The 27,899-nt window shown below is 34.2% G+C and overlaps 3 protein-coding genes across 4 annotated transcripts; 1 reads left to right on the top strand and 2 right to left on the bottom strand.

The window, feature by feature from the left end:
• Positions 1 to 283: 283 nt before the first annotated feature.
• Positions 284 to 4,218, top strand: LOC102629195 (cysteine-rich receptor-like protein kinase 2). Its single transcript, XM_006483848.4, has 7 exons — positions 284 to 1,801; positions 1,977 to 2,090; positions 2,377 to 2,516; positions 2,593 to 2,803; positions 2,985 to 3,219; positions 3,311 to 3,461; positions 3,564 to 4,218. The coding sequence occupies exons 1-7, from the start codon at positions 1,063 to 1,065 to the stop codon at positions 3,900 to 3,902; spliced, it is 1,929 nt and encodes a 642-aa protein (XP_006483911.1). The 5' UTR covers positions 284 to 1,062; the 3' UTR covers positions 3,903 to 4,218.
• A 482-nt stretch (positions 4,219 to 4,700) lies between these two features.
• On the bottom strand, positions 4,701 to 7,002 carry LOC102628556 (2-phytyl-1,4-beta-naphthoquinone methyltransferase, chloroplastic). Of its 2 annotated transcripts, XM_006483845.4 has the most exons (8): positions 6,818 to 7,002; positions 6,674 to 6,738; positions 6,461 to 6,551; positions 6,206 to 6,294; positions 5,877 to 6,010; positions 5,717 to 5,778; positions 5,366 to 5,465; positions 4,701 to 5,009 (listed from the first exon to the last, which is right to left on the bottom strand). In XM_006483845.4, exons 1-8 carry the CDS (start codon positions 6,947 to 6,949, stop codon positions 4,909 to 4,911), a joined length of 774 nt encoding a protein of 257 aa, XP_006483908.1. In that variant the 5' UTR covers positions 6,950 to 7,002; the 3' UTR covers positions 4,701 to 4,908. The 2 variants fall into 2 exon arrangements, with proteins under 2 accessions (XP_006483908.1, XP_006483910.1); XM_006483847.4 differs by having other exon boundaries at positions 6,466 to 6,551; positions 6,674 to 6,958.
• Positions 7,003 to 8,923: 1,921 nt separating this feature from the next.
• Positions 8,924 to 26,079, bottom strand: LOC102628261 (homeobox protein knotted-1-like 6). The gene is made up of 6 exons (XM_006483844.4): positions 25,810 to 26,079; positions 16,230 to 16,592; positions 15,493 to 15,612; positions 15,268 to 15,406; positions 9,423 to 9,661; positions 8,924 to 9,255 (listed from the first exon to the last, which is right to left on the bottom strand). Exons 2-6 carry the CDS (start codon positions 16,560 to 16,562, stop codon positions 9,097 to 9,099), a joined length of 990 nt encoding a protein of 329 aa, XP_006483907.1. The 5' UTR covers positions 16,563 to 16,592; positions 25,810 to 26,079; the 3' UTR covers positions 8,924 to 9,096.
• Between the last annotated feature and the right edge of the window lie 1,820 nt (positions 26,080 to 27,899).

Below are 27,899 nucleotides of genomic sequence, written 5' to 3' on the forward strand. Positions count from 1 at the left end.
ACCTATTTATTTATGAAATTAATTTTTTTCAAATTAAACATTCTTATTTCGGTTCCAAAAAATAATCCGGACCCAAATTGTCACAGATAGGAGTGTCTCAAGGGATAGCTGTCAAGAAATGAATGGCGCTACAAAAGCTTCTAGTTTCAGTAAGGTTTAATTAAATCAAAGTCTGGAGCTGCTGGGTTTGGTGCAATAATGTCCCGGCTGTATGTTGGTGACAGGGTGGAGCCCATTTCCTCTGTATAATTTTTTTTTTTTGAAAAGCTCTGTATAATTAAATCAATTAAAGAGGGTAGGTTGGGTTGAACTCGGTGGTGGGGTTTGCGGAGATCATCGAAGACGACATTTTACTAGAAACTCCTTTTACCAAAATTTCATCAAACGTTTATGGGTCCCCTTTCTTCAAGTTTTTTTATGAGAATAATAATAATAATAATAAAGGACAGAAAGGTGGTGGGGTGGGTTGGGTTATGACAGTCATTTTTAAACCATAGGAAACAATCCGAAGTCAGTTGTGCTTGTCTAAGTGTGAAATAGAAGACTTCGTGTAAGTAATCCAGGCAGATTCCAGATTATGCCTTTTTGACTTGTCACTTGTGGCAGCGGAAAATGAACAACAACCAGGAACCCTCTTGTTCAGATTTGAGAAACCGGTGCCGAAATTTCCTTGTCAGTGAAATTTCGGGATTAGCCACACCTTGCGGGGTTGACTAATTGACTTCTGTTTGCCATTTGAGTAAGGAGCCGCTGAGCCTGAGGTGTCAGAAACTGACGCGGCATTTGTCAGGATAATGGCTTGACAATTTTGTCTTTTCTTCTTCTAGAACAACATTTCTTTAATCTATTATTGTTCAAGCCTCATTTCCCCTTTTTCTTTTTTCACCTGATTTGTTTCTCAATTCTCTCTTGTTTCCTGTTCTATTGTTTTCATTTCTATTTACCAGAAGAATATACAAAAACTAGTTCCGTTTTCCTATTGTGATTTTTTTTTCTGGGTTCGTTCATAAACAAGATTTGAGAGAGTTTTATACAAATCCAAAGTCGCCCCAAAAAACTAAAATGAAGAAAGCATTTTTGTTCCTCGTGGGATCTCTATTGATGTTAGTTAGAGTAGCGGGTGATCCGAGAGTTCACACTGTGAATATTACTTGTGGGCACCAACTGGAGCACAACTCAAGCATTTTTGTGCCAAATTTTGTTACTACAATGGAGAACATAAGTGAACAAATGCGAACATCTGGTTTTGGATTGGCAGTAACGGGTTCAGGACTGGACATTAACTATGGCCTTGCACAATGTTATGGGGACCTCTCGTTACTAGACTGTGTATTATGCTATGCTGAGGCACGCACACTGCTACCTCAATGCTACCCTTACAATGGTGGTCGCATTTACCTTGATGGATGCTTCATGAGATCCGAGAATTATAGCTTCTTTGGGGAGTATGAAGGGCCTGAAGACAGGGCAGTTTGTGGGAATGGGACAAGAAAGAACTCGAGCTTTCAAGAATCAGCTAGGAAGGCTGTGATGCGTGCAGTTGCTTCTGCACCAAGCAATGGAGGCTATGCTAGAGTCCAAGTGCAAGTTTCAGGTGCAGCAAATAAGTCGGCTTATGTGTTGGTCAATTGTTGGAAGACCTTGAATTCTAGTTCTTGTGAGGCATGCTTGGCGAATGCATCTGCATCTATATTGGGGTGCCTGCCTTGGTCAGAGGGGCGAGCACTGAATACTGGATGTTTCATGAGGTACTCGGATAAAGATTTCCTCAACAAGGAGCCGGGGAAAGGAAGATCAAGAGGTAACAGGATTCCACCCATATCTTTTGCTACATTGTAAAATCGAGTCACAGTATAGCTGTTTATTAGACGATTAACTTCATAGATTTAGATCATCTGTGGCGGTCACAGGAGTTTACCTTCTTATGTTGATAACCTGGCCTGTTCATGGATTTGTATACAATGGAATTTTTTCAGGGATGATTGCAGCTATAGTAGTTTCAGTAGTCAGTGCCTTGGTGGTTTTAGCAGTTGGAATAGTTATTGGAACTCGTATTTGGAAGCAAAGATCCATAGAGAGGAAAAGAAGAGGTAAAAAACTTATTTTCTATGCAATTTTGCATATCCAAAATCAAATACATTCTGGACGATTGTTGCTTAGGGCGTCTCTGCCATTTGATCAGAATATGTTGGATTGTTGGTCCTATGGATTTCTTATACTCCAAATACATGTAACTCATAAAACTTCCTATAGCTCCTAAATGTTTAAGTTCCAAATACTGGAACCTGCAGGAGGATAATGCTGTCTTATAATGCACAACTAGTTGCCTCTTAATTTTTCCTCATATTCTCTAGTGCTGTTGTTCGGGCCTTCTAGGTTCAAATGATGCAGAAAAATTGGTGAAAACGCTGAATGATGATAGCCTGAACTTCAAGTACTCTACACTTGAGAAGGCTACAGGATCTTTTGACGAAGCCAACAAGCTTGGCCAAGGAGGATTTGGAACTGTTTATAAGGTAGCTTATCCCCTATGTCGATTCGTCTTCCACTTATATTTGTTTAGATTTTAGCAAATAACGAGAATCATCGCAGGGAGTTCTGCCTGATGGAAGAGAAATTGCTGTCAAGAGACTTTTCTTTAACAACAGACACAGAGCAGCAAATTTCTACAATGAAGTTAACATTATAAGCAGTGTGGAACACAAAAATCTGGTTAGATTGCTGGGATGCAGTTGTTCTGGACCTGAAAGCCTACTTGTCTATGAGTTCCTGCCTAACCAGAGCCTTGATCGCTTCATCTTCGGTAATTACTAAATCATTGAGTGTGAGTTTTGAGGTGACAGATGATTCTGCAAATAGGCATAGCCTTGAACCACAATTCCTCTGTATTTGTAGTTCATCTAAGTTTTAACTAGATCTATCACATATGACATGATAGCTGCAGATTATTTATAATCATAACTTGGTTAATTGCGACACGACAGATTCGGCCAAAGCTAAAACACTGACCTGGGAGAAGAGATATGAAATTATTCTGGGAACTGTAGAAGGTTTAGTCTACCTTCATGAGCAGTCCAAGATCAGAATCATTCACAGAGATATAAAAGCAAGTAATATCTTGTTGGATTCTAGACTACGAGCTAAAATTGCCGATTTTGGGTTGGCCAGATCTTTCCAAGAAGATAAGAGTCACATAAGCACAGCCATAGCAGGAACATTGTAAGTATAAAGTCACTAACAAAGAACAATCGGTTTCATCATATCCGCATATGTTAAAAGCAAGCTATAATTTTCTTTTATGATTTCTCAGAGGATACATGGCTCCAGAGTACCTAGCCCATGGCCAGTTGACTGAAAAGGCAGATGTCTACAGCTTTGGTATGCTTTTGCTGGAAATAGTTACTGGAAGACAAAACAACAGAAGCAAAAATTCAGAATACACAGATAGTCTGCTCACAATTGTAAGTTGAAGAAACTTCATATAGCCCAAAAGTTTCTATACATACATACATACATACATATATCATTAAATAAACCATTACACAATTTGTTTGTTTTTCAAGACATGGAAGCATTTTCAAGCTGGGAGAGTGGAAGAACTCTATGACAAGAATCTCATGTTGCACAACTATCATGACAGCAATGTTAAGTATGAAGTGTTAAGAGCGATACATGTAGGCCTTTTATGCACTCAAGAAAATCCATCATTACGGCCAACAATGTCCAGAGTGCTGCAAATGCTAACAACAGAAGAACAACTTCCTGGACCCACAAGTCCCCCATTTATAGATGAAAGAACCATGGAACTTCATGACAATTGCTACGACCCTTGTTGTCCCATGAATTCTGGTGCCCATGCATCAGTTGCCAACATGTCCAACAGCTCTCTCTACCCTAGATGACCTAAAGAACAAAGACAGAAGGAACTGCAAGTGCACCAGATTGATATTAGAAGTGAAGCCTCCAGGTATCTCAGATAATATATGCCAAGCTGTTGGGAAGCATCTTGGTGGCCTTATGGTGGCGCTCAGCGTCCATAGAAATGTGATTGGCAATTGGAGGAAATGTTAATTAACTATTGGCATAAGAGGATTTGTACATATTTATTGAGGGTTTGCCAATTTTCAAGCCTATCACATTAGTAGAGAAAGTGTAAACCATTGTAAATTTGTGTTGCGAGTGGTTAATCTCAATTTGGTTGCTATAAGCGTTGGCTCATCCAACACTTGATGTGCTGGATTAAAAAGATTGAGTGTTGGTTCGTGACAACTAGTTTACCTTTCCATGGTAGAGTCCGATCCTCATACTAATCATTTTTCACCTTGAATAGAACATAGATGATGATTTAGCATGAGGGCTTCCTTCATTAATTTCATTTTTTTAGAATATTGCCAGACAATTTTAGCTGCTAGGTAAAATATAATCACTTATATTGCACCATGTGCCTATTAAAAATTATTAATTCGAATAATAGGTATATTCTACATTGGTCCCGGATTAAAGATCAATGTAAAGCACGATTTATATTGAGTCTAAATTAAGAAGGAATCGTGTATAATTCTCTGTGATTCCATTGTTGAATTATCATGATTTGGATTAGTGAAGAATTTTAAGAACCTTCACTATGAAAATTGATGGTTCTTATTAATGTGATCCTCTTAATTGTATCTATGTTTAGAGTAAAAACGACTGAAAAGAAATGAGGACAAAGCATACAATCAAATTAATCTTTTTTGCAAAATAGTTGGAAAGTTGGGGAAAAACAAACCTAATAGTGTACATTTCAGAATTCAACACTCTAACAGTAGGGAACCTTAAATAATTGCAGGCTTCTAGCCTTTGGAAAATAAAAAGAGAAAGGAGAGATTCGTCTTCAACCTGCTGGAGAATGCCAAACACGGCATATATTTACCGTGTGGCTACCAAGTTGCCCATTAGACCTCCACTTAACTCGTAATGTTTGGCTCTAGAAAATCCTATTTCCAAAGCAAGTTTCTCCAAGTCCTTCCCTGCATCAGAAGAACACTACTGTAAGCAGATAGAAGGGAAATCATAGTGGCAATGTAACAAACTGGATATTCATTGATTCAACCAACTAAGAAACAATGTACTGTAATTGACAAGAAAGCTTACAGCAAACAATTTTTGAAGTTTCAAACTTAAAGTTTCTAGAGGACTTCTTGAAACTTAAAGTGTTGGGTTCCCACCACAAGAAATGCTATTAAATACCCCATGTATTTTAATAATCAGAGGATTTCTATTTGAGTCTTATTGCTAACAACGTGTTTATATCGACTGATTATTCTACAACCAATCAAATAAAAACAATCATATTTCACCATAAGTTTAGTGATAGGCTACCAACCAGTTAAAAATTCTCTGATAGAACTCTTCAGATATTGGTACTCCTCAGCAAGACCATAGCCAGATGCCACTGGCACTACAACATTGTCGATCATCCATTCCTTGAGGGGGAAAATGAAAAAAGAATAAACAAATAACTTGAAATGTTTGCATCTGATATATAACTACAAGAGCACCATATCCAACCACCATAAAGATCAAAAGAAATTATTAGAATAACAACATTCAATAATAAGTGTAAACGATAGACCATAAATTTCCATCTCAAATCAGAAAGAGAGTGAAAATCAACATTTTAAAGGGCACGTGTCATCAAGGTCATTTTTATTGAGTGGTCATTTTTATTGAGTACCTGAATTGCGGTAGTAAATGGTTGAGTGCTTTTATTGAAATCAAGGACCGAAATTCTAGAGCCTGAACATCCAATGAAGAATGTAAAATTTTGATCATGCATCTGTTTTAATTGGATAATTTTTTTTTAAATTCACGTACAGAGGGAGACTAGACAATACCCGGTTTTAGAACTCGGAAACTCTCCTCTAAAGCTTTACGTTTATCTACCACATTTCGTAGTCCATATCCCATGGTAATGGCATCAAAGAAGCAATCAGAAAAAGGCAAATCAAGAGCATCACCTTCTACCCACCTAGATGCAAGCAGAAAATTACTTCCTTTGGAGAGCTACCAAAACCAGACACTACTAACAGAAATAAAATTTTGAAGTTACAGATGCAATTATCAACTCAAAGAAAAATGGGCATGAAATATGTTTTTTCTTATATTAGAAAGTTATAAAAAGGGTGATTGAATGCCTTTAACAACTGGATTTACCAATGCTCACTCTATTTTCTCGTAGCAAGCCTTTGAAACTAAGTCTTGCCGAGATGAAGCCATTGACAGTTGGTTCTTGGAGAAATCAAGACCTATCACCTGAAAATCACGATCCGGAAAAGATAAATCAGAAAGTGATTATAGAGTAAACAAGAATATGCAAAATGCATAATTCACTAGAAAAGAAAACGTGTGTTTTTATATAAGACATTTCCGTCTCCACCAGAGGATTAAGAGAAATAAAGGATTGCCAGAGAAGAGAAACCTTGCCCTGAGACCCAACTTGCTCAGACAAAAGAAATGACAAATCACCACTTCCGCAACACACATCCAACACATTGTCTCCAGTTTTTGCACTGTCCCAAAAACCCAATATTCACATAAAAAAATTAAAACAATAAACAATTATAGTAACAAAAACAAAAACAAAAACAAAAAAAAGAAGAAAAAAAGGAGAAAAGGGATAATAGATATATACCCACTCCAGGAAACAGCCATTCGTTTCCATATTCGATGCTGACCGAAACTCAACAGATCATTCAACTGTAATTTCAAGGAAAAAACATAGCATATAATAATTGTTGCAAACAAGGAAAAAGCAAAGGGAGTGAGGTTAGCTGACGTTATCGTAGACAGGAGCAATGCGGCTAAAGAGCTCCTGTCGCTCGCTAGAGCATCGAACGCGCCCGTAACTGAACCTGAACTGGCTTCTACTTGTTGATGAAAATGGAAGACACAGCTGAAGCGAAGCCATCCCTCTCACTTCACGCCTCGCTCTATCCGTTTCCTCTGCACTGCCAAATGCCAATATTATATTACATTGTATAATATTAGTCTGTGGCCACATTTGATTGGCCCATTGACGTTGATGCTACAGACTCACCTTACCCGTTCTAGGCTGGACCATTCCATTCTATTGTGGGCTCAGTCCGGTCTTTATAGAACCAAAGCCTAGCCCGACTTTTATACAATTTTAATTTATATAATTGAAAAAATATGTACATTATTGACTCACAACATCTGAGTCCCCCAAATTTCATTGCTTTCACAAATAGGCTAAATACTTGTTTAGTTTTTATTCTTTGATTTAAGTCTGCTTAGTTTTTATATTTTGAAAAGAGTAATGATATAGTCACAAACTTTTATATAAATTTATTTTGTACAAACTGATATAGCATGATAAAATTAGTTGAATTAAATATCACTTAGCACACATGATTTATTTATATTATTTTATATTTTCATTCAACCAATGAATTAATGTCACATCAGTTTGTACAAAATAAATTTATATAAGAGTTTGTGGTTGTATCATCACTCTTAAAAATATCTTAAAATACTCTTGTTGTTAAATATATGACACTCATACACTTACTTTTTCATTTCCTTTTACAACAATACCGTTGTAACAATATTCTTATCTTTTTGAGAATATAAATGAAAAGAAAAAATTTATTAAATTTACCAAATTAACCTTAAAAATAAGAAAAGAAAAAAAATTATTAATTTGTCAAATAACCTTAAAAATTAAATTAAAATTTTGTATGTTAATATTTTATGTTTATGATTAATTTGATACATTAATTTTTTTTTTCAACATAACCATTAGTAAAATTGTTGTAAGGATATTAAATATTGCTATAATTTTACAGATATTAATTAATTTATAAATAAATTGTTAGCAAGATCGTTGCACAAGTATAAAAAATTAGTAGCTCTTTCATACTGATATTTATTGATTAATTTGCTAATTAAATTTTATCTAAAAATTAATAATGTCAAGAATATTATTACAAAGGTATTACTATAAAACTAAAGAAAAAAATAAGGGTAAAAATATAATGTATTTAACTACAAAGATATTTTAAGATAATTTTTAAAACATAAGAAACGAAATGAATACTTAAATTAAAATATAAAAAAACTAAACAAAAATTTATCTTCACAAATACGAACATACTTGTACTATTTTGTACAAAGTGAATCATCCACTGGACTGACTCATTTGAATATGACCGAGTACCCTTTAGCGTTATGTTAAAAAGAACAATAATGGAAGGAAGATTCAACTTTCAACGGCTGCTTCCACCATTTCCAGCAGCCATGATTGTGATGGAGCCGTGGGTGTGCAAGTTGTATCCCATCCCTTGCTTTTGATATAATTAAAGTCTAGACGCTAAGACTTCAATTAGATTAGAGTATAAAGTTGTTGATCGTGACATAAATAATTGGATTAAGAATCCTAGCTGTAGATAACCAAGAATCAGATTTTCAAAGGTTGGCTTTTCTAATAGAGAAAGAGCCGCACAAAAATATGTAAGCATATCAGAATTTAAATTTAAGAGAACCTCATTCCTTTCCCTGTATTCTTTTTCGGTTTCTTAAAGTAGGTTATTTCCTTGCATGCTTTTTATTAGCATGATTAGATTTAGTTCACACATTCTAGACTTTTAATCCGCATCTCTGTGGGCAAAGGCAGAAGTTACGTAGAATCTCTTTTGATTTATTAGGAGACAGACAGAACATTCCAGCATTATATTTATATAAATTATCAATGCTACTGGATACCGGTTGAAGTGCTAAATGGAAAAACATAAAGTAGAAAGTAGAAATATTCCAATTTCTTACCCTTGATTGTCGGGGAAACCAATCGTGGCCGATGATGTCCTACGTTTGTCATGACCATGCATCCAAACTAAATACGTAACAATTTCATCATGAATGTTGATCGATTGAAAATGTACGTGCAGTGAGCAAAATACGATAATTTTCCCTTTAAATAATCAAAATGTGCATTTTCAGTATCAGTGTAAAGTTCGCATATTAGAAATATACAAGAAGCCAACACAAGCGTTAGTTTATCAGATTGATGCAACTGGGAATTTACATGCAGATTGAAATTCAATCGTCGGTAAACAATGGCCCAGAAAGGTTGTCCATTACGGCAAAGTGCATGTTCTCCGATGGTTTCCAGTGACGCTTGCGTTGATTTATAAACCAATTATTGATTTGCTTCTGATCTAGTCCCGTTGATTCAGCCAGTTGAAGCTTATCAGCTTCCTGCAAATACAACAGGATCTAAATTATGTGAAGCTTCATAACTCAAAATGGGATAATTCTAGTATGTAGTATACTGAAAAGAACCTCAAATGAAACACTTGCAGGCACAGGGCGGCCTTACAGCAAGAAGCGAGATTCAAGACCAATTTAAAAGTAAATAGATTTACCGTCGGGTATGGCCATTTATAGTGAGCATTCCACCAGTCAAGCAGTGTTTGCCGTGATTCTTTTGGCAGCTTTCCTTTCTTCTTCTTCTTCGAGAACTCCAGCTTCAAGGAACCAATGTGACTGCCAAACTTACGTAAAAGCTTATCTTTAAGATGTCGATCTTCATCCCTTGCTTCTGCATCTTGCGCCTCTGTCTCCGCACCGCTATACTCCTCGTCGGACGACGCGGCACCGTCCTCTGTCCAGATAAAATTTATTAATTCCTCAGCTTATTCTCATATATAAGTTCACATCATTCTTTTTAACCAAAAAATAAAGTTACGCGGGAATATGTAAATTATCAATTAAGGAAAAAAATACTAATTCGAATTGGTCCATGAAATTAAATAATTACTGGTATTGGAAAATTTCAATCCCGTGCATCCCTCACTGGGATTAATAATAAATTCAAAGACTCTTTCCAATTAGAGGATGATGGTCAAATTGATCACAAAAGCTAAGCCAAGCGGCAAAAGGTAGATACAAACACATCATCTAGCAATGACATAAAATGAAAAGTAAGAGATAAGAGGGACAGAATAATAGGGTGAAAAATGGCCAATAAAAGTGGAGGGACCGGGACGCAAAAAAATGAATTGAAGGCCGAAGGTCAGAGAACAGTGAGGACCGTGAAAAAAGGAGCACATGTGGCAAATGGAACGCAGAAAGCCCAGTGAGTAGTAATGTCGATTGTCAGTCAAGACACTTGAGTTGACATGACGACCGTACGGCCATCACGAATAAATTTTAGACGCAGAAGAAGAAACAGTACTTGCAACATTAATAACGCCCGCCAGCCGCGCTCCAACCGCAGACCAACCACAGGCCCCCCCTCATGTACCGCCCAGTGGCCACACCCCAGCAAATCTTGCAATAATAATAATAATAATACTAAGGTGATCTTATTCCTTGTTTTCCAAAACAACTCCATTACTGTAACCCAATATAATTGATATTGCCCAGCATAGACAGTAGACTCTCAGAACCCAAATATGCTAATGACCCAACCACCACCACATTCATCAAATGGACCAAATGACTTTCATATTATCTGAATTTTTGAGATATCGACCGAGCCCTGGTTTCAACCCTCTTCTCTTGTGCTCATAGGGTATATGGCTTTCTAATATTTGTCAAGATACAAATACAATAAATAATAGCCCATTTAATCAAAGCCCATCATTGAGGGCACAGGCAGGTTCTGAGTCCCACCGAAGAGGGAAGAATATTCCCCTAATTGGATAGTTGTAGTCTTGTAGACATCTGTCCAACAAATAAATATAGATAGAAATTATATATGCTTAAGTATTTGTTAAACAAACATGTTTTAAAATAATAAAAATATGTATAAATTTAAACTGTCTGATAATAATAATATTAATCTAAGGTTAGTCTCTCCAATTCAATTAGAGAAAGCACTGTAGGGAATGGGGTATGAACAGCGAAAGGGGCGCAACAACAAGATCCATAGGGAGTGAATGAGTGGGCCAAAGGAAAGCAGGTTGATGGGCAAATTGAACCAAAAAGAGGCCAGTATTATGAATAAACAGGAGGGACCCCACACCATACTGAGCAGTGATCAGACACGTGTGAGTGGCCATAATGAAAAGCACGAAGACACACCCACCAATAAAAACAGGGAACAAATCACAGGCACCAAATCAGTAAGCTCCTCAGTACTGATTGTAAAGACTGGCGAGGTGAATGAATGAATCAATAACTGAAAGTTTAACATTTTTACTTGGTCTAAAAATGCTGAACCTCAGCGGGAACTGCGGGGGTCCATGTGACGTCCGGCCACCCGCTCTACCCGGGGTTCCCCCGCATTAAAAAGTCACTTTATTATATTACTAATCAAGCTTTTAGTGGTTTGCCCCTTCAAACTCCGGTCAAAGGCTTGCCAAATTCCGGACTTTTCCTCTTGAAACTTGTTCAACCAAAACCCGTGTTATCACATGGCCTGTTAATTCTGAAAACGTCAAGCCAGCCCCTTCTGGAAAAGCGGAACAAATCTAATAACCTGATTCGATACAAGCTAGGCACTGAGAAAACCAAAAATAAATACTCTGACGTAATAAATGATACCGCCAAGGTCTAACAGACACTGAGCTATATTTACTATGCACCCATGACATTTTTTTTAATTACTGATTTTTATAATCAGAGACCTACTACAAAGACCAACTAGATCATTCATATGTTATAATGCTGTCTGATTTCTATATTCATAATGAATCTATGTATCTACTGCCATCATATTTTAGGGGATAAACTACCCTCACTACATTACTAGAAGGGAGACACTGGAGTGCCAAAATTGGGACTTGAATCACTTCCCTCCATGCTTGGAAGAGTGACGTGCCAACTGAACATAGACACAGTTAACCAATTGCGTCTTCAAAAGAAACTAAAAATTATCAGCTAGGAATCCGGCCAAAAAGCTTAAATTCATCCAAAGCAACAATGATATACATGCTAACAAACTGATCTAGAGGCCAAGTTTCTACATGTGGGAGTAATTAACAACATTAAATCTAAAGAGGAAATGTAAAACGAACACAGCGGCTTGCTGTACCATTATTATATGCAAACTGTATATGACAATTTCATACAACTAGATATCCTAAACTCTTTTCATTTATACAATGTTTTTGTTGCAAGTCACTGATGGAAGTGGCATAAATTTTAATTAAAAAATTGAAATGAAATGACAGCATTGCTTGACATTTAAGATCAAAGTCTCCATGAAACAAAATAAAACCAAAAAGAGGTATCGAATAAAACACAGGCATTGCATATGCCATGCAGGATTACTAGCCAAAAATGAAGTGAACTACCGTATGCTTTTTCTACCTTAAAGATAAGACCAATCCATCCATAATGATCTGGAACTAAAATGACGAGCATGAGCTAACAGAAACATTAATCAAGAACAAGCACCACTAAATTATCCTAGAATACAGAAACTTTATTAATAAACAAAATGATCAGAGGCCAGCAAAGACGCAAAAGGATTATGTGGACAGAACCAAATCATCAAATACAAATAGCTGCCTGTCCCTAGCACATATAGACACCTTAATCCGGCCACATGAATTTATGCCAATTTAATGTAAATGCCCCAAGTGGATATCTGCAATGGCGGCATGCTTAAAGAATCTTAGAAGCCTTTTCTTCTTTAATTAAGTTAAATATAAAATCTTCTTTTGGCAAAAGATTATTAAGGTGAACCCACTTAAGCACAGGAGAAACAAAGAGAATATTAGACTAATTAAAAATGTTAATAACATTGATCACTTAAAAGGTAATGTGTACTTTCACACTGAAAAACTATATCTGCAAACCATTACCAGCCAAAGTACTGTGATCTGCAACTATTTTTTATGCAAACAACAACTACAATTAATCATATGGAAGGCTGCTGTGCCCATGCCATTTGCATGACTTCCACTCCATAGCAAATGGAGACAACAGCAGCTTCTCTCTGACATGTTATTTACTAAAAAGGAACAAATCAATGCTACATCACTATATATATATCTTATAGTCCTTAAAGGAACTAGTAAAGCAAAAGCATAATCAACAAATGTGATTTGTACTAAGCCTAACTTGTTCTCAGCTATCATATATATATAATGGATGGAAAGCTGCATTGACTTGAAAAAAGGAATTTGAGAAATCAACAAAAGATTCAAATTTTAAGAAAGCCAAAAGGCAGCACTCATCAACATACCATTAAACACCAAAACGTGTTCTTTATTTAGAAAGCCATGATCTAAGATCATGTGATAAGAAAGATGTGTATGCGAATCTAGAGTGGTGGATGATGAGGATGCCAGATGTTAAAGAACAACTATATCTACTTAGCATAATTAACTATTTAATTACAATTCTAAATTCAAAACAAATTTCAAGAAGATCTGAGAGGCAATAGTACCTTAGCGGCAGACAAAGCAGTCAGCCTCAGACAATTCCCGATGCCCATTTCTCATCTACCACTACATCTATGTTGGAACTTGAATCCTTTAAAGCAAGGATCAGACATCATTACAGGCCATGCCTTGCCTTTAAGTTTGACAACCTATTTATTTTATGTAAGACAGGTTCAAAGCATACATGTTGATCCAGTACATGAATCAAAAATTTTTCTTTAATCATTTTCAAATAGAAGGAAAAAAGAAATGTCATCAACTGAACTTACTAACTTGAATTCCATTTCGGCACAAGTTATGTTTGATCTTAAGAAGGAAAAATTTCAAGTCCCTATTTACTGTCAAATCTTAACCTTTTCAGGAAGCATCTACCTAATGAATTTTAAGCCTGATGCATAGAATGATTTCAACTCAAATTCCTTTCAACACAAGACCGCAAGGTTATCATTTTATTGGAACTTCCTGGTTAATTTTTTAGAAGGATTTGTTAATTTAGATTTAGATTCAAGCATGTTAGCATACTATCTATCCAGCTGCCAAAATAATATTTTTCTTCCAAATTATTTAGCAATGACAATTAACTCTCCTATTGCACGAGAGCCAAACCCTATTTCTTCTAAGTCAAAGACCTCACAAGAAACCAAATTAAAAAAATTATCAACAAATGAAAATATATTTGCTTTTCCACTCAAAACAAATTTCATCTTCACATGACTGACATTATAACTTTTCAAGTTCATGAGAGGAGTGGAATAAGTTATCCAAACCAAACCAAGCATCCTAAAAAAATATTCTACAATCATACTGAAAAAAGGCAGTAAATGGTATGAATTTCACACCAAGTTCCCATGTTAAAAGCATGACATATTTTATGCTGAAAAAGCCAAAGAATGAGAAAGATATTCTTACTAAAATATTAATCTGTAAAAACTAAACTTGGGAAAATCCATAAATACTAAACTTGGTAAGTTAAGAAGAGAACTTGTTACTGTAAGAAGCTTTTGCCTAGACTTCTCTAGCAATTTTGTGTTTTAAAGAAAGAAAAAACCCAAGGTCACACTATTCAAACAATCAAAAAAACTATTTATTATGTCATCACTGAAATCTGAAACGTCAAAATCAGATTTTCTTAACACAAAGTTTTCACTTTCCAAGCAAAGAGAAAAGGGAATTAAAAGAAAACAAACATAAGAAACAAGATCATGAAGGCCAAAAAGAAAAACACTGTTACAAGGTCCATTACTGCAGAAACCTTGACCAATTTATGCTTACCCTTTCATGTATAAACAAGAAAGAGAGATAACAATAAGATATATACAATCATAACCACTGGAACCATACACAAAATAAACCACGCGAATGAAGGTGGAGAGAGAAGTAGTCACTAATCTAAGACTAGGGGTCTCTTTCATTCATATCTAGGGTTTTTGTTTTTAATATGCCTGTGCACACTCAAATGATATACATGAAACCCTTTCGTTATTCTTTGAGTATTCCTATAGTTCTCATAAATACAATTAGTTTAGTGGCTACTTTGAACTTTAAACTTAGACTAGCCACTGCAGCAATGGTACTTTGTCGCTATGCTATGGTGAGCCATGATCACACGCACAAACACACAAGAAATTTGCCTGCTGGTCTCAGCGATGTCATTGTTTCTTTCGGTTTTAGGCACACATTTGTGTAAGCTGTGCAGATATAATGCCACTCCCCGCAGAGTAAAAATAATAAAAACAATACTGTATATAGCGCAAAAATCAATGAGTCTTTAGCTTAGGGAAAAAAAGGGAGGTTCCTTTAAAACAAACAACCACTAAACTTGAGAACTGAGTGAGAGGGAGAGAAAGAGGGGGAAAGAGAGAGAGAGACTGACCAGAAAGGCTTCTAACGGAGGCGGTGGTGGTGCAGAGATTGCGAAGCTGCAATTCAACTTTGTTCAAAAAGGTGGTCGCTTCATCAAAAGGCCTTGCGAGATCAGATTTATACTTCGCCAACATGTCGCAGTAAGTTTCCTTGTAATAGAAAAGCACAGAAGCAAAATTTAGAGATGACAAAACTCGGATAATTTAATTGAAGATTTAAAAAAGCAATGTTAAACCATGAATTCGTCAAGCTCAGGATCGGCTCCAAAGCACGTGGGCACCGTGTCTCGTCTATAAAGATCCTTCTCGCGCCGAATTTCATCTAACAGATAAGCTATTTCCGGAGGAGCTCCTACCTAAAAACCCAAAAATGGAGAAAAAAAAAAATTAAGCATCCAAGTAATAAGCAAAATGGAGCTTCATTTCACAGCAAAATTTAACTCAAAATTAACTTGCTTCACCACCAAAATCTGTTTTCCGGAAGAAAGAAAAGAGAAAAAAGAATGTTGGACATTTTACACAAGGCAAAAGCAAAGAAAAAAAGAAAAATCTTGGATCCTGGAGATCAAAGACATGGAAACCAGAAAAAAAAAAAAGAACAGAAAAAAAGAGAGAGAGAAAAGAAAAGAAAAAAGAAGAAAAAATCCTCCACAAAGCACGCAGGTAAAAAGCTCAAAGTCCGAGCAAACTGAAACTGTTGTGTGAACAGAAAAGTTTCTGTTTAACCCTCAGAAAAAAAATTAAACGCTTATTCATTCATTCATTAGGTTGGGAATTAAAAGCACAAAGCAAAAGAAAAGAGTACTTCAATTTTCCTCTTCTAGCTAGCCAGCTACCTCCTGCAGTACTCACTGACACATAAAATAAATGACTTTAATCCATTAAGCAATTACCAGCCAGTTTTGCACCAGACTATGTAACAAAATAAAAAGAGTACTCTTTGTTTTAAGAAAAAGGAAATTATTTATTTTACCTTCTGGCAATCTATATAAGCCTCAAGGAGTCTCGGGTAACATGGGTGTGAGGCGATTTTGGCTTTGATGACAGTGGACACATCTTCCACCTCTGGTGGTTGAATCTCTTGAGGATGAGGATGAGGAGGAGGAGTACTACTAATTGGAGCGGCAGCCTCAGATATTGCAGAGGCAGCAGCAGATAGTAACTCATCGGATCCAAACGTGGGAATCCGACCCGGGTAAACAAGAGGACTGCTTGAGTAATCATATTCATGCGAAGTAGGAAATACCAGATTCTCCCAGCAGCTGCCCTTATCACCAGTCGAGTTAAATCCGCACATTTCATCCATGAATATGAATGGATTGTTCTTCTACGAAAACTAGAAAAAAAAAAAAAAACAACACCAACAGCCCGATGATAATCGCTGAAGCTGCTTACAGCTACTAATATGATATATGGGGATGGGGTTAGAGCCAAAGAGTAGCAACACTTGCTAACACGTACTACAATGGTTGACAACAACAACAAAAACAATAATAATAGTTTTCTCTTTTTATTGTTTTTATCAGAAAGTTTGGATTTGCTGGAATTGGAGTGACAGAGAAGAACTGATAGTGGTCTTGGGGACTGTGATTTTTGGCAAAAAAAACCGAGAACCAAATGCTGTACTGAAGCTGTGAGCCTCTCTATAGCTGCAAACTGCGCCTCTTTTGTTCTCTACTTATGTTTTTCATTTCCTTTGGTTTGTGTTTACAATTATAATAATTATGAATTTGAAGATTGGATTGGTTGATTATATTTTATTGTAAATAGATTGTTGGTAACTAGTAAGTGAAAGATTAAAGAAAAGTCCCGCAAGTCTACGCTAAGTCATGTACCAGTACCACACGAGTTGGGCTTCTTTTTTTTTAAAAAATGGATGTCTCATTTATGACAAACAGGTAAGGTACCATTACCCAACTTGCGTACGTGAAACACCACATCTCTGAATGATTTTTATAAGAATTAATTCCTTGTTTTTCCCTTCTTTGATGAATAAAATATGATAATTGATGTTGTTTTATCTGCCTAATGGTATAGAGAGAACAAATAAAGAAATCGTCACATCGAAGCTCTTTGGTTAATAATCATTAGGGTAAACACTCTTTTCCTATGCTGAAATGAATGAGTTCGAAGTTTTCAGTAAACAATTATTCTTTCTTGTATATATTTATTCGTAAATGTGAGAAAGATTTCAATTGTATTTGTACGTAAAATCTTTAAGCTATGCTCAGTTATTAAATTCTATGGTATAGGGTAGGATCATTATTTGATATTTGAAGTATCCCCATCCACTAAATTGCTCTAAAATAAGATTCTGAGAATATATTCACCATCTTAATTAATACAATTATGAAACTAACCATAATGAAATGAGATACGATATCAAAGTATTCATAATATAATATATAAACGACACAGGAATGAAACAATATCTAGTTATCACAAAAAAAAAAAAAAATGAACAAGGACTCGTTGATTTAAGAAATTACACATACAAATAGATTTTAACTTAAAAAAAGGAAAAGAGAAAAGGAATAGTAAGGATTTCTCATATTAAAAGTTTGCTAATTCTACTAAAACCCAAATCAGCATAATGATTCTAGGTCATTTTATAAGCGATTTAAATGGCTAAAAGTGAGCAAACATACTTTATAAAATTTTAAATCTTCGTAAATAAACTAAAACATCTCTTAATTTAAATTAGCTGTGAATAAGATATATGCACATGAAAAAAAGAAATCCGTGCCTAAATATTAACTCGATTCCTATTCATTTTTATCAATCTATTTATATGTGTATATATATATATATATATATATATATATATATATATATATTGATTAATATCCTCCACACATGCCAAGAAGACCTACGTAACTCATGTTTCCTAGACCTAGTGACAGTGTGTGGCATTGCCTCCTCCTCCCCAATCAAATTTTATCATAAATTATTTTTCTATCGCTTCAAGGTAAGCTTTTTTTGCATCTTGTTGTACGTCTTTGGTTGGTGGGTTCAAATCTTTCTAAAAGCGATTATTAAGGTTGTTATAGAGCTCTCGAGACATTCGTTTCGAAATTAATCTTGCAAAAATTAAAATATGAATAATAAAAAGAAACACCTATCACAACTCAATTTGACAGAGGCCACCTTTGCAGTCTAGTCTAATAATAATAATTTTTATTTTTTATTTTTTGGCTCCCCAACGATGATCAGAACGCTTCTAATTAATTATCACACATGCCAATTAACGGTTATTGAAAATTTTACCCGGCAGCATCATAAAAATATACGGAGAGTAGAGTAGTAGACGTATTCCTTAAATAGTTGTAGGGTATATATATGCAAATAAAAAAACTTGGATGGTAACATGATAAAATTTTATAGCTCCTCTCCAATTTTATAGCTATCTGTCTATCAATATTTCAAAAAAAAAAAAAATTTATGGGGAACACAGTAAATTTTCAATGGCTTTTTTCTTTTCTTTTTTTAACTAAAAGGTGAATTGGTGGCAAATTGAATCCAGGAAAGTGCGGTTTAAGTTTAAGACCTTACACGAAAATGGAAATATTTTTAAGATCCACGAAAGTTTGTTCATTACCTACAAGACTAGCCACGTCTTGATACCGTGGCTGACACAAATTCTGGTTCTAGCTATCGAATAGGTCCGACACTAGTTTTAGTCATATATCTCATTCGTTGATTAAACTGAGAGCTGCAGTATGGTGCGCCCGGGCCAGCTCTTGAAAATATTTTTTAGGCCCTATGTTCGTATGATCATCAAAGCATCTTTCCTATAATAACAATAAGAGTATGAATATGTTGGAATTACTCTAAAATAGAGCACTCCTTCGTAATTATACTATTAAAATTATAATAATTTTTTTATTATTTATTATTTTACGTGTGTGGTTAAGATTCGTATTTTACAATAAATTCATATTCTACTATAGATCAGTTCCAACATACCTATAGTTTATTAATAAAATTAATAATATATGTTAATATGATAAAAAAATATTAAAATTTATTTTTATTTAGCCAGATTAAAGTAATTTTTGTAATTTCGCACAGCAAGCAGCAAAGTAGCCACACGCCAGGCGTAAATTTTCCAGTAAATACTAAATACTGTCCAAAAAAAACAAAAACAAAAAACAGTAAATGATGAAACTATATCCCATCGCCTATCTAAACGCGACGACTTTTCTACCAGACTTACTGAGAAGGCAACCCAAAACGTTAAGCAATTTAGGCCGTAGATAAATAAAATTGTACTTAGATCGTACGGTGAAAACTTAATAAAATCGTGTTCTAGCGCCACGCGCCCTAGCTGTTATTCTCCAAACCAAAATATAACGTGATTGGTCGACATAATCACGTGTGGGACTCACATGCTGGAAGATGCCAAAAGCATACAATAAATAACAGTTTACGCAAGTCTTCTTTTTGTCATAAATATAAAAAAAAAAAAATTAGGCAAGTGGGTTTACGTAATCTTGAGTTGTGGGGCGGCAATTTAGATCAAGATTCATTAATTCAATTAAATGGATTTGAGTTTAAAACAATTAATTGAAGCTCCACCCTTCATTTTCCTTTTCACTTGAATTTGAAGACTTATTTCTTCATTACCCCAAATGAAAGCCAAACCAAACACTCCCAAAAATTAGATCAATGCTCTCTCATCCTAAATTTTCCGACAAGCTTCATTTCTCTTGGCTATGGCAGTGACAAGGTCTTGAATAGCTACACTTGTGACTAATTCGACCGTCAATTTCATCCTTCCTTGCGCCTTTGAGTTTCTTCAGCTACTTGTTTTTTATTGTATTTGTTTTTAGCTTGGATCTAGTTGTAATGAATTGATTTTGTTGATTAGATTGTAAATGAATTTAGGAGAATCCATTCGATTCTTTATTTATTGTTTTATTTATTATTTTAATTTAATTTTGCATAATAAATAAATTAAACAAATTATAAATGAATTTTTATTTATAAAATGAATCAGATCCGGATTTTATTGAATTTTGATTTGATTCGTTTAGAATTCGACTCAAATTGGATTCACCAATTTGTTTTGCCACCCTTAATCTCGACTGTTTGTTACAATAGCTCTAATATTATTATCTTTTTCAACTCTTTTGGCATTATTATTATTATTACATATATCTTCAAAATGAATATACAATTAGGGATGGCAAAATTACCCGTTAACCCACAAACTTGCCCTCAAAAACCTACTTGCTAGGGGTTACATATGGGTTTAGTATTAGAAAAAATATGTCGGACCTTAAGTACCTGCCAACTTGCATTCTATATCTTAATTATATACATAAGGTTTTGATTCCTTAGCCTAATATGAATGACCTAAATCATCTACATTTGCCCTCCGCAAAATCAACAATGGAGCTAGCAAGTGCACAACCCATCCCCCTGTCATAAGCTTTTAATAACTATAAATTTGATAATCTTCAAATTTAATATTACTGATATTTTATTTTAATTGATTGATTATGTTTGTTTTACTTTAATGACTTGAATTTGATGAATGCTTACTAAAGTTGGGTTTTGATTTGTTTAATTGATTATTAACAATAGTTGTACAAAATTTACTTTTTAATTGATAATACTTGTACATTGATTAAAAGATGAAGTAAGGGGTTAATATTAGTGATGATGATTTGATTACAACAAAAATATTTTGTGTATTTATTTTAATGTTGAATTTTTAATTTCTTATTTACACCTAGAATTTAATATTATATGCGGATTTTTAGGCTATTGTTATAGAAATATAGTTTGAATTATATAATTTAAATTTTTATATTATTAAAAAAATTTAATATTTATGATTTTAAATGATAAAACCTACGAAAAATCTGTTGTGGGTTGTGGGTGAATTTGATAATTGTTAAAACCCACAACAGTGGGTTTTTGCAGGTTGCAAGCGAGTTTGATAATTTAAAACTTTTGCGGGTGCAAGTAGGGGTGCACAAATGACTTGACCCAAATCAATTCGATCCGATCCGATCAAAAAATTTCAGATTCAGATCGAATTCGAATGAAGAGCTTAACCCGATCGGATCGGTTCAGGTCAAACTCGATCCGATCCGACAATATGAAGAAATAAAAGCACAAACAAACACAAAATTACCGATTCGACTATATCCGATCCTAAATAAATTCAGATCGGGTCAGATTATATGTTCAAGTTTAATTCGGGTTATATCTTCCCAACTCGATCAATCCAAAATCCGATCGGGTTGATCCAAACCCATATTTACCCACCCCTAAGTGCAGATTTAGTAATGACAAACGCACAGCGGGTGATGGCCATTGCCATCCCCATGTATATCTATAGGGAAATTTAATATATCATTCTTTTTAACTATAATATCTACAAATATATTTTAATCTAAAATTGATTGGGAGTCTAGACACGTCATATATCATAGTGCATTCGAAATATCTACGGACACAAAGATTTACTCCATAAATTTTGAGAAGATATCTATACTATATAAAGGAAATTATCCACTTGGAGGCTTTTCACCAGTGGCGTAGCCATATAGAAACAAGCAGGGGCAGCTGCCTCTGCAAGCTTTAATTTTTTATTTTTTTTTAGGAAATACATTTGAAAATTCAACCAAAATTTTTATTGGCCTCAATAAAATTTTTAATTTATCCCCACCGATTTTGAATAAAATATAAAAATATAGGCTTAAAATTAAATTACCATTATTAAAATCACTTTAACCGAGTACGTTATATTAAAAAACTATTTAAAAGTACTTTATTAAAATTAAATTAAAAACAATTAAATTTACTGTGTGGATCTGAATTCTGACTAAGACACCGCATCTCACCATTGGGTTTGCAAACTCGCGAGTATAGTTGTGGCCTAATGTTCCGAGTTCCAACCACGTGTTCGTTTAATAGCTAGAACATACAGTGTATAAACTATGGCCTAATGGGTTGGTCTGGAATCAAGTGGAATCGACATCGCATAAATGTGCTAAATGCAGTAAATACACGTGGGAAAAAGAAAGTTGTGGAGTGTGTGATGGCCAATTCAAGTAATCATGTGCATTATTAAGACGACAACGCATTGGTTTTTATTTCTTAATAATAGTCATGGACTAATGGGCTGGATTACGGAGTTCGGGGGAAAAGGTAGACACTTTAATGTGGGAAAGGTGATTGATCCTCACGATTGACAAATTAAACATGGAAGGTTGTTTAATGCAAAGCCGACGACCGAAGTTTGGTTGCGGGACTCATAGATATCCTAATTGAAATTTAGTCATTTTCTATATAAATAGCGATGGCAAAATAACCCGCTCAAATCCATCGGCGAAAACCCGTCTGCTACCAGTAATTTTGTGGATTATGGGTGGATTTGGTATTTTAAACTTAAATCCACTACATGTTGCGGGTGAATTTAATATTGAGAAAAAATTCGCTGAATACTAGCGCATCTATCATCTAACCCGCATTTTTTATTTTAATTATGTATATTTTTATTTTAATCACAAAAATTACATTAAATAAATTTAAGTTAAAGTTTATAATTCCTAAAACTAACTTATCTCATTTCAACATATATACAGGAAGCTTTTAATAAGTAGAAATTTAATAATTTTTATTACTAATATTTTATTTTACTTTAATTGATTTTGTTTGTTTTGCCTTAACGATAATTGTATAAAATCTACTTGTTAATATTATCAATAATACTTGTATATTAATTAAAAGATGAAGCAATGCATTGATATTAGTGATGATGATTTGCCTACAACGGAAACATTTTTTGTTAGATTAATATATTTTGTGTATTCTTTTAATTTAAAAATTTTAATTTTTTATTTACATTGATAAAATCTAGAATTGAATGTTGTTTGCGGATTTTTTAGGCTATTATTACATATTTATAGTTTGAATTATATAATTTTTATGTATTATTAAGAGTATTTTTTTTATATTCGTGATTTTAAATGAGAAAACCCGCAAAAAATCCGCTGCGAGTTGCGGGTGGGTTTGGTAGTTGTTAAAACCCGCAGTGGACGAGTTTTTCCAAAAAAATAAAAACTTGCTGCGGATTGCGGGTAAGTTTGATAATTTAAAATTTTTTGCTGGTGCGGGTTTGGTAATAACAAACCCGTAAAGGGCGGTGCCATTGCCATCCCTATATATAAATTTAAAGTTTTCCACCCTTTTTTTAACACTGATATGTATACATAACCATTAAAATATTAATGATATTTATAATCAGAAAATCTACTAGAATTGTTCTAAATCAAATCTCTTATGAAAAGTTTAAATTGTTATTCTCACTGTTATATGAGTATATACTCTAAATTATGAGAGAAATCTACTGTAACTCAATTGTATAAATAATTGAGGAAATTGAGTCCCCATATGAGGACTCTCACCAATCGACCTTTAAGCGAGAGGCATTTTTGTCCCCTTAGATATATATATTTTTATGTCATGAGATTCTTAAATTGGTTGTTTCTCTATTCTCACCACCATGAAACTAAAATTTTTTATTTTGCCGCTGTACGAAGGAACTAAGTTTATTAAAAATGGGTCTTGTGAACTAATGATTCATCTTTATTGGGAAGAAGGATTAAGGTCATGGCAAAATAAGTTATCGTACTTAATGGCTAATTAATTTGTGGTTGATTTCTTAAATGCTATGTACCAACATACGGTGATAAATTTTCGAGTTAGTCGCTACCTTATTCTTGGGTCGAATATTATTATTAAAAAAAAATTGAGGGTTTAATGTCATGTTTCGTATGGGATTCAAGTCCTTTTTCGTGAATTTTTTTTGCCAGATATTTAAAAGCATTTTGGATTCTTTTTAAACCTAAAATATCAAAAATCTGACATAGGTTTTGACGAATCACTGACTACAAGTGCATATTTTGGGAAAAAAATAAATAAAACACGTGTTCGGCAGGGTTGTTGTCACTAATTATAGGTTACCTAGGGGCTAGGGCTATTGGACGGAATTTACTAATCAAGTTTCTCTGATCTTGATTTCTTAGAAGCAATTTAGGTGAGTGCTTAAGTGCAGTAGATAGAAGTATAAAAATATTTAAATCAAAATCTTTCACTATCACATAAAAAAATCGTTACATAAAATACTTATAAGCTCATGTCATGAAACAATTTGAATAAGCAGTAAATTTGGGAATTAATTGTATTTTATACAGCTCTGTATTTGTTATTAACAAAAGGAAACTAAATTACTAAACTGTTTAACAACTTCTTCGTTAAGTTGGTAGACATTTCTTTGTCTTAATTCCTACGCTTGAGATTAGATTAGAAGCTTGAGTGTTTTCATGGGTATGACAGGTTTATTTGTTTATTATTTTGTTTTATTTAAGAATTTTTTTTAGATCCAATCACCATGAGTATGTGTTTTTTATTTCGTTTGGACTCTATTGTATTTTCTAATTAATGTAATTTAATCAAAAAAAGAAAAAAGCAAAAGAAGAAGAAGAAGAAGAAGAAGAAAACAACCTAATTTAAATCTAATAGATTGAAATCAATGATTTTTTTTTTTAATCTAATAGATAGATTAATAAGAAAAACTTTCTAACGAATCTAGTAGATTAATTTGCAAGTTCTTCTTATTATAAAATCCTGTAGAATCGGGAATCGGGCATTAAAGTAATAGATTAAATCGATCAATTGCACATTTTTATGTCAAAATTGATTTACATGATTATGTTTCATAGTTGCTGTGCTATGATCTTGAGCATTCTAAAACAGATTCTCTCCCTTTTTTTTTTAGTGATTTTTTATTTAGGCAACCAAGGGAAAGACACTCTTAACAAAAAAATCATTCAATCAAGTCTCTTAAAATATTAGAAGAGCAATGATTAGACTGGGATAATGTTCCATCGTTCTATAATTGGTTTGTTTACTAACACACTCTATATAATACAATATCAATGACAATTATCGAACCCCTCGACCAAATAATGCTCTTTAAAGTTTACTCGGCTATGGGAATTTCAATGTGACTAATTAAAAATTTTACAATCGGGCCAAGTTATTAACCTATATGCCCCACTGGCCTGTGCCAGAACGTCCTGCACCCCCACCAGTTAATGCAATATGAGCGAGCTTTGAAAAGAATTTTCTCTGCAGATTGCTTGGTAGCCTGTGTCCTGGGGCATCGCATCGCTTTGCTTGTAAGTAACTGTTTGTGGTCTTATTGATTTGATATGATTGATTGATTGATTGACTCATCAAATTTTTTCTTGGGGTGTCATTTTGGTGAAAATTAACTGTCAAAAGCAAAACTAAAAGCCCTTTCCCATTGGAAAAAACAATAGTTTTGACCCATGAGGCCATCACAGTTTTACTGTACTACTCTCTATTTTCAATCTGTACCGTTAGATTATCCTTGAACCCCACAAATGCACGCTTATCAAGACCTATCAAAGGTTCCAAACCAAAGCTCAACTTAACACACACACACACACACACACAGAGCAAGTACCCTAGCTAGCTATATAATTAACAGTGAAAAGTTTAAGACGTACCAGTGAAAGCAGCCAATGAACTTTATTTCCTTGCTGCTGCTGATATATTAGCTGAAGCTGTAGCTTATTTGCAAGTTCAGCAGAGGTTTGCATCAAAACCACACGCAGCACTTTACAGTTTACAGCGAATAGAGTGGGAAAAAGGGTTAATGGAAAGTGGCAAATCCAATGAATATGGTGGCTATTTTAGTTCTCAGAATGAGGCTACACTTTTGCTTCAATATATCCCATCTATATATAGATATACAAATGCCACAAGAGTCAGTAACGTAACACTAACAGGCAACAGCTCCACTAGGTTATTAGCTTTTTTATAGTTTTCAAAAAGTTTCGTGATTAGCTTTGATTAATTGGCAAACACAGACGCATAATTTCTAAAAAGAAGCCAACCCCAGATGGGGCTATAATGTACATGTGTGGTTTATTAATTATGTTATCATGGAGAATCCAATTTAATGACTGCAATTAAATGAACAAATTAAAAACCACTCTAATTAGCATGATTAATTTTAATTTAATTTAATTTAAATTGTTGCACTCTTCTTCTGTCAACTTCGCTGAGGTCTACTTATAGGCTATAAGCTAACGTTAGCGTCACAAGTGCACGTGTGCGTATTTGTATCCTATTACATATCTATCGTTAGAATCAATTTTGCAGAGCACGAATTAATCTGATGGTTGCTGTCTGTGCCTTGTGAAAGCAAAAGCATCATGTGGTCCATTTTACTCACGTTTCTTAATGCTTTATTTGATCACAAAAACGCCCCCAACAAGATTCGGCTCTAATACCGAATCCATTCAATTTCACTCCTTCCTTCTCTATATGATTTGTATCTGACGAACCTAACACTGTGGCATTATTTCCAATCAAATTCCGACACGTGTTCAATCTCGACATTTTGAATTTTGGGTTTTTTTTTTGTAACGATCGTCATTTAATCAAAACGAGTAAGCTTGACAAAAAGCGAACCCTTCACAGCACCGGGATCTTATTAAATGGTGCATTTCGAGAAAGTTAATTGATAATTACGAGTCAAACATGCATATACGTGGCACGAACCCATTTACTTGAAATGGAACAAAGTCATTTTCAAGATATACCCAAATGAGATGATATAAATGTAGAGGTTCCAACTGACTTTGTAATTTAGCATTCAGCAAATATCACGGTCGATCTTGAGCCACGTTTTTGAAAAAAAAAAAAAAAAGGGCAAAAACCCTGGAAAGTTTTACGAAATTTAGCTAATTAATCATGAGATTAAAGATACCTAAAGCCGACAACATGTTTGTGCTTTCGTTGAAAATTTGGACATGTTTTGAATCAATTGGCTTATGAGGCCACGTAAAAATGCTTGTAGTAGCCGACCATCTCCAAAATCATAGCTTAATGCAAAGTTGTGCAATTCCAGAGACTGCGATTTGCTTCATTGTTGACTGCCATGTATTTAATAATGAAACCTCTCTTTTTTTCGCTTTTTCAGAAATTTTTCAACTCAAAAAGCAAGTATCAACCAAAATGCCGATCTTCTGCAATCTACATGCTCTTTGACTTTGGACTGCAATCAAGAGGATCGCAAGAGATAATTTTTTTTTTTTAAAAAAAAAATGGGTTGATTCTGTAGCTGATTGGATGAAATCTTAACTTTTAAGTTTGACGTTTGCATATAGAATGGTCAAAGGCTTGGCAAATTTTTTTGTTTTATCTTTTTATCTTTACTCTTTTTTTTTTATCGCAAGATTACAAGAGAAAAAAAAAAAGCTCCATTTTTTTAATATGTATAAAGCGTATCCGTATTCTTTAGTTTCTTTCTTTGTCTCATTTTACACAATCACTCTCAGTGATTTTATTACACTAAATTATGAAATGTCCAAAAGCTCAAAAAGTACGGCCTCAAACAAAAAAATGACCTAAATCTATTTTTTAAAAGAATGACCTAAGTACTTATAATTTGAAGTAAGATATTTAAAAGATAACATATGACAAAACACCTATGAGTATGATTCAACAAAAAAGACTTAAGTCTATTCTTTTATAAAGACTTACTTGTGTACTAAAAAATAAATTTGTCTGGTGTCCATTAGAGAAGCGA

Source organism: Citrus sinensis, chromosome 4, assembly GCF_022201045.2.
Source record: "Citrus sinensis cultivar Valencia sweet orange chromosome 4, DVS_A1.0, whole genome shotgun sequence".
In the NCBI taxonomy this organism is placed as follows: Eukaryota; Viridiplantae; Streptophyta; class Magnoliopsida; order Sapindales; family Rutaceae; genus Citrus; species Citrus sinensis.

Bases quoted from the DNA above. Each gene is read 5' to 3' on its own strand.
- LOC102629195 (XM_006483848.4), top strand. From the start codon at position 1,063: ATGAAGAAAGCATTTTTGTTCCTCGTGGGATCTCTATTGATGTTAGTT. The intron at 2,091-2,376 runs GTAAAAAACTTA...CGGGCCTTCTAG, and splicing joins CATAGAGAGGAAAAGAAGAG to GTTCAAATGATGCAGAAAAA. The intron at 2,517-2,592 runs GTAGCTTATCCC...GAATCATCGCAG, and splicing joins GATTTGGAACTGTTTATAAG to GGAGTTCTGCCTGATGGAAG.
- LOC102628261 (XM_006483844.4), bottom strand. From the start codon at position 16,562: ATGGATGAAATGTGCGGATTTAACTCGACTGGTGATAAGGGCAGCTGC. The intron at 9,662-15,267 runs GTCAGTCTCTCT...TTATCTGGACAG, and splicing joins CTCCGTTAGAAGCCTTTCTG to AGGACGGTGCCGCGTCGTCC. The intron at 9,256-9,422 runs GTAAATCTATTT...TTGTATTTGCAG, and splicing joins ATAAATGGCCATACCCGACG to GAAGCTGATAAGCTTCAACT.
- LOC102628556 (XM_006483845.4), bottom strand. From the start codon at position 6,949: ATGGCTTCGCTTCAGCTGTGTCTTCCATTTTCATCAACAAGTAGAAGC. The intron at 6,739-6,817 runs GTCAGCTAACCT...TTGAAATTACAG, and splicing joins TTGCTCCTGTCTACGATAAC to TTGAATGATCTGTTGAGTTT. The intron at 5,010-5,365 runs GTTGGTAGCCTA...CTTCTGATGCAG, and splicing joins TATCAGAGAATTTTTAACTG to GGAAGGACTTGGAGAAACTT.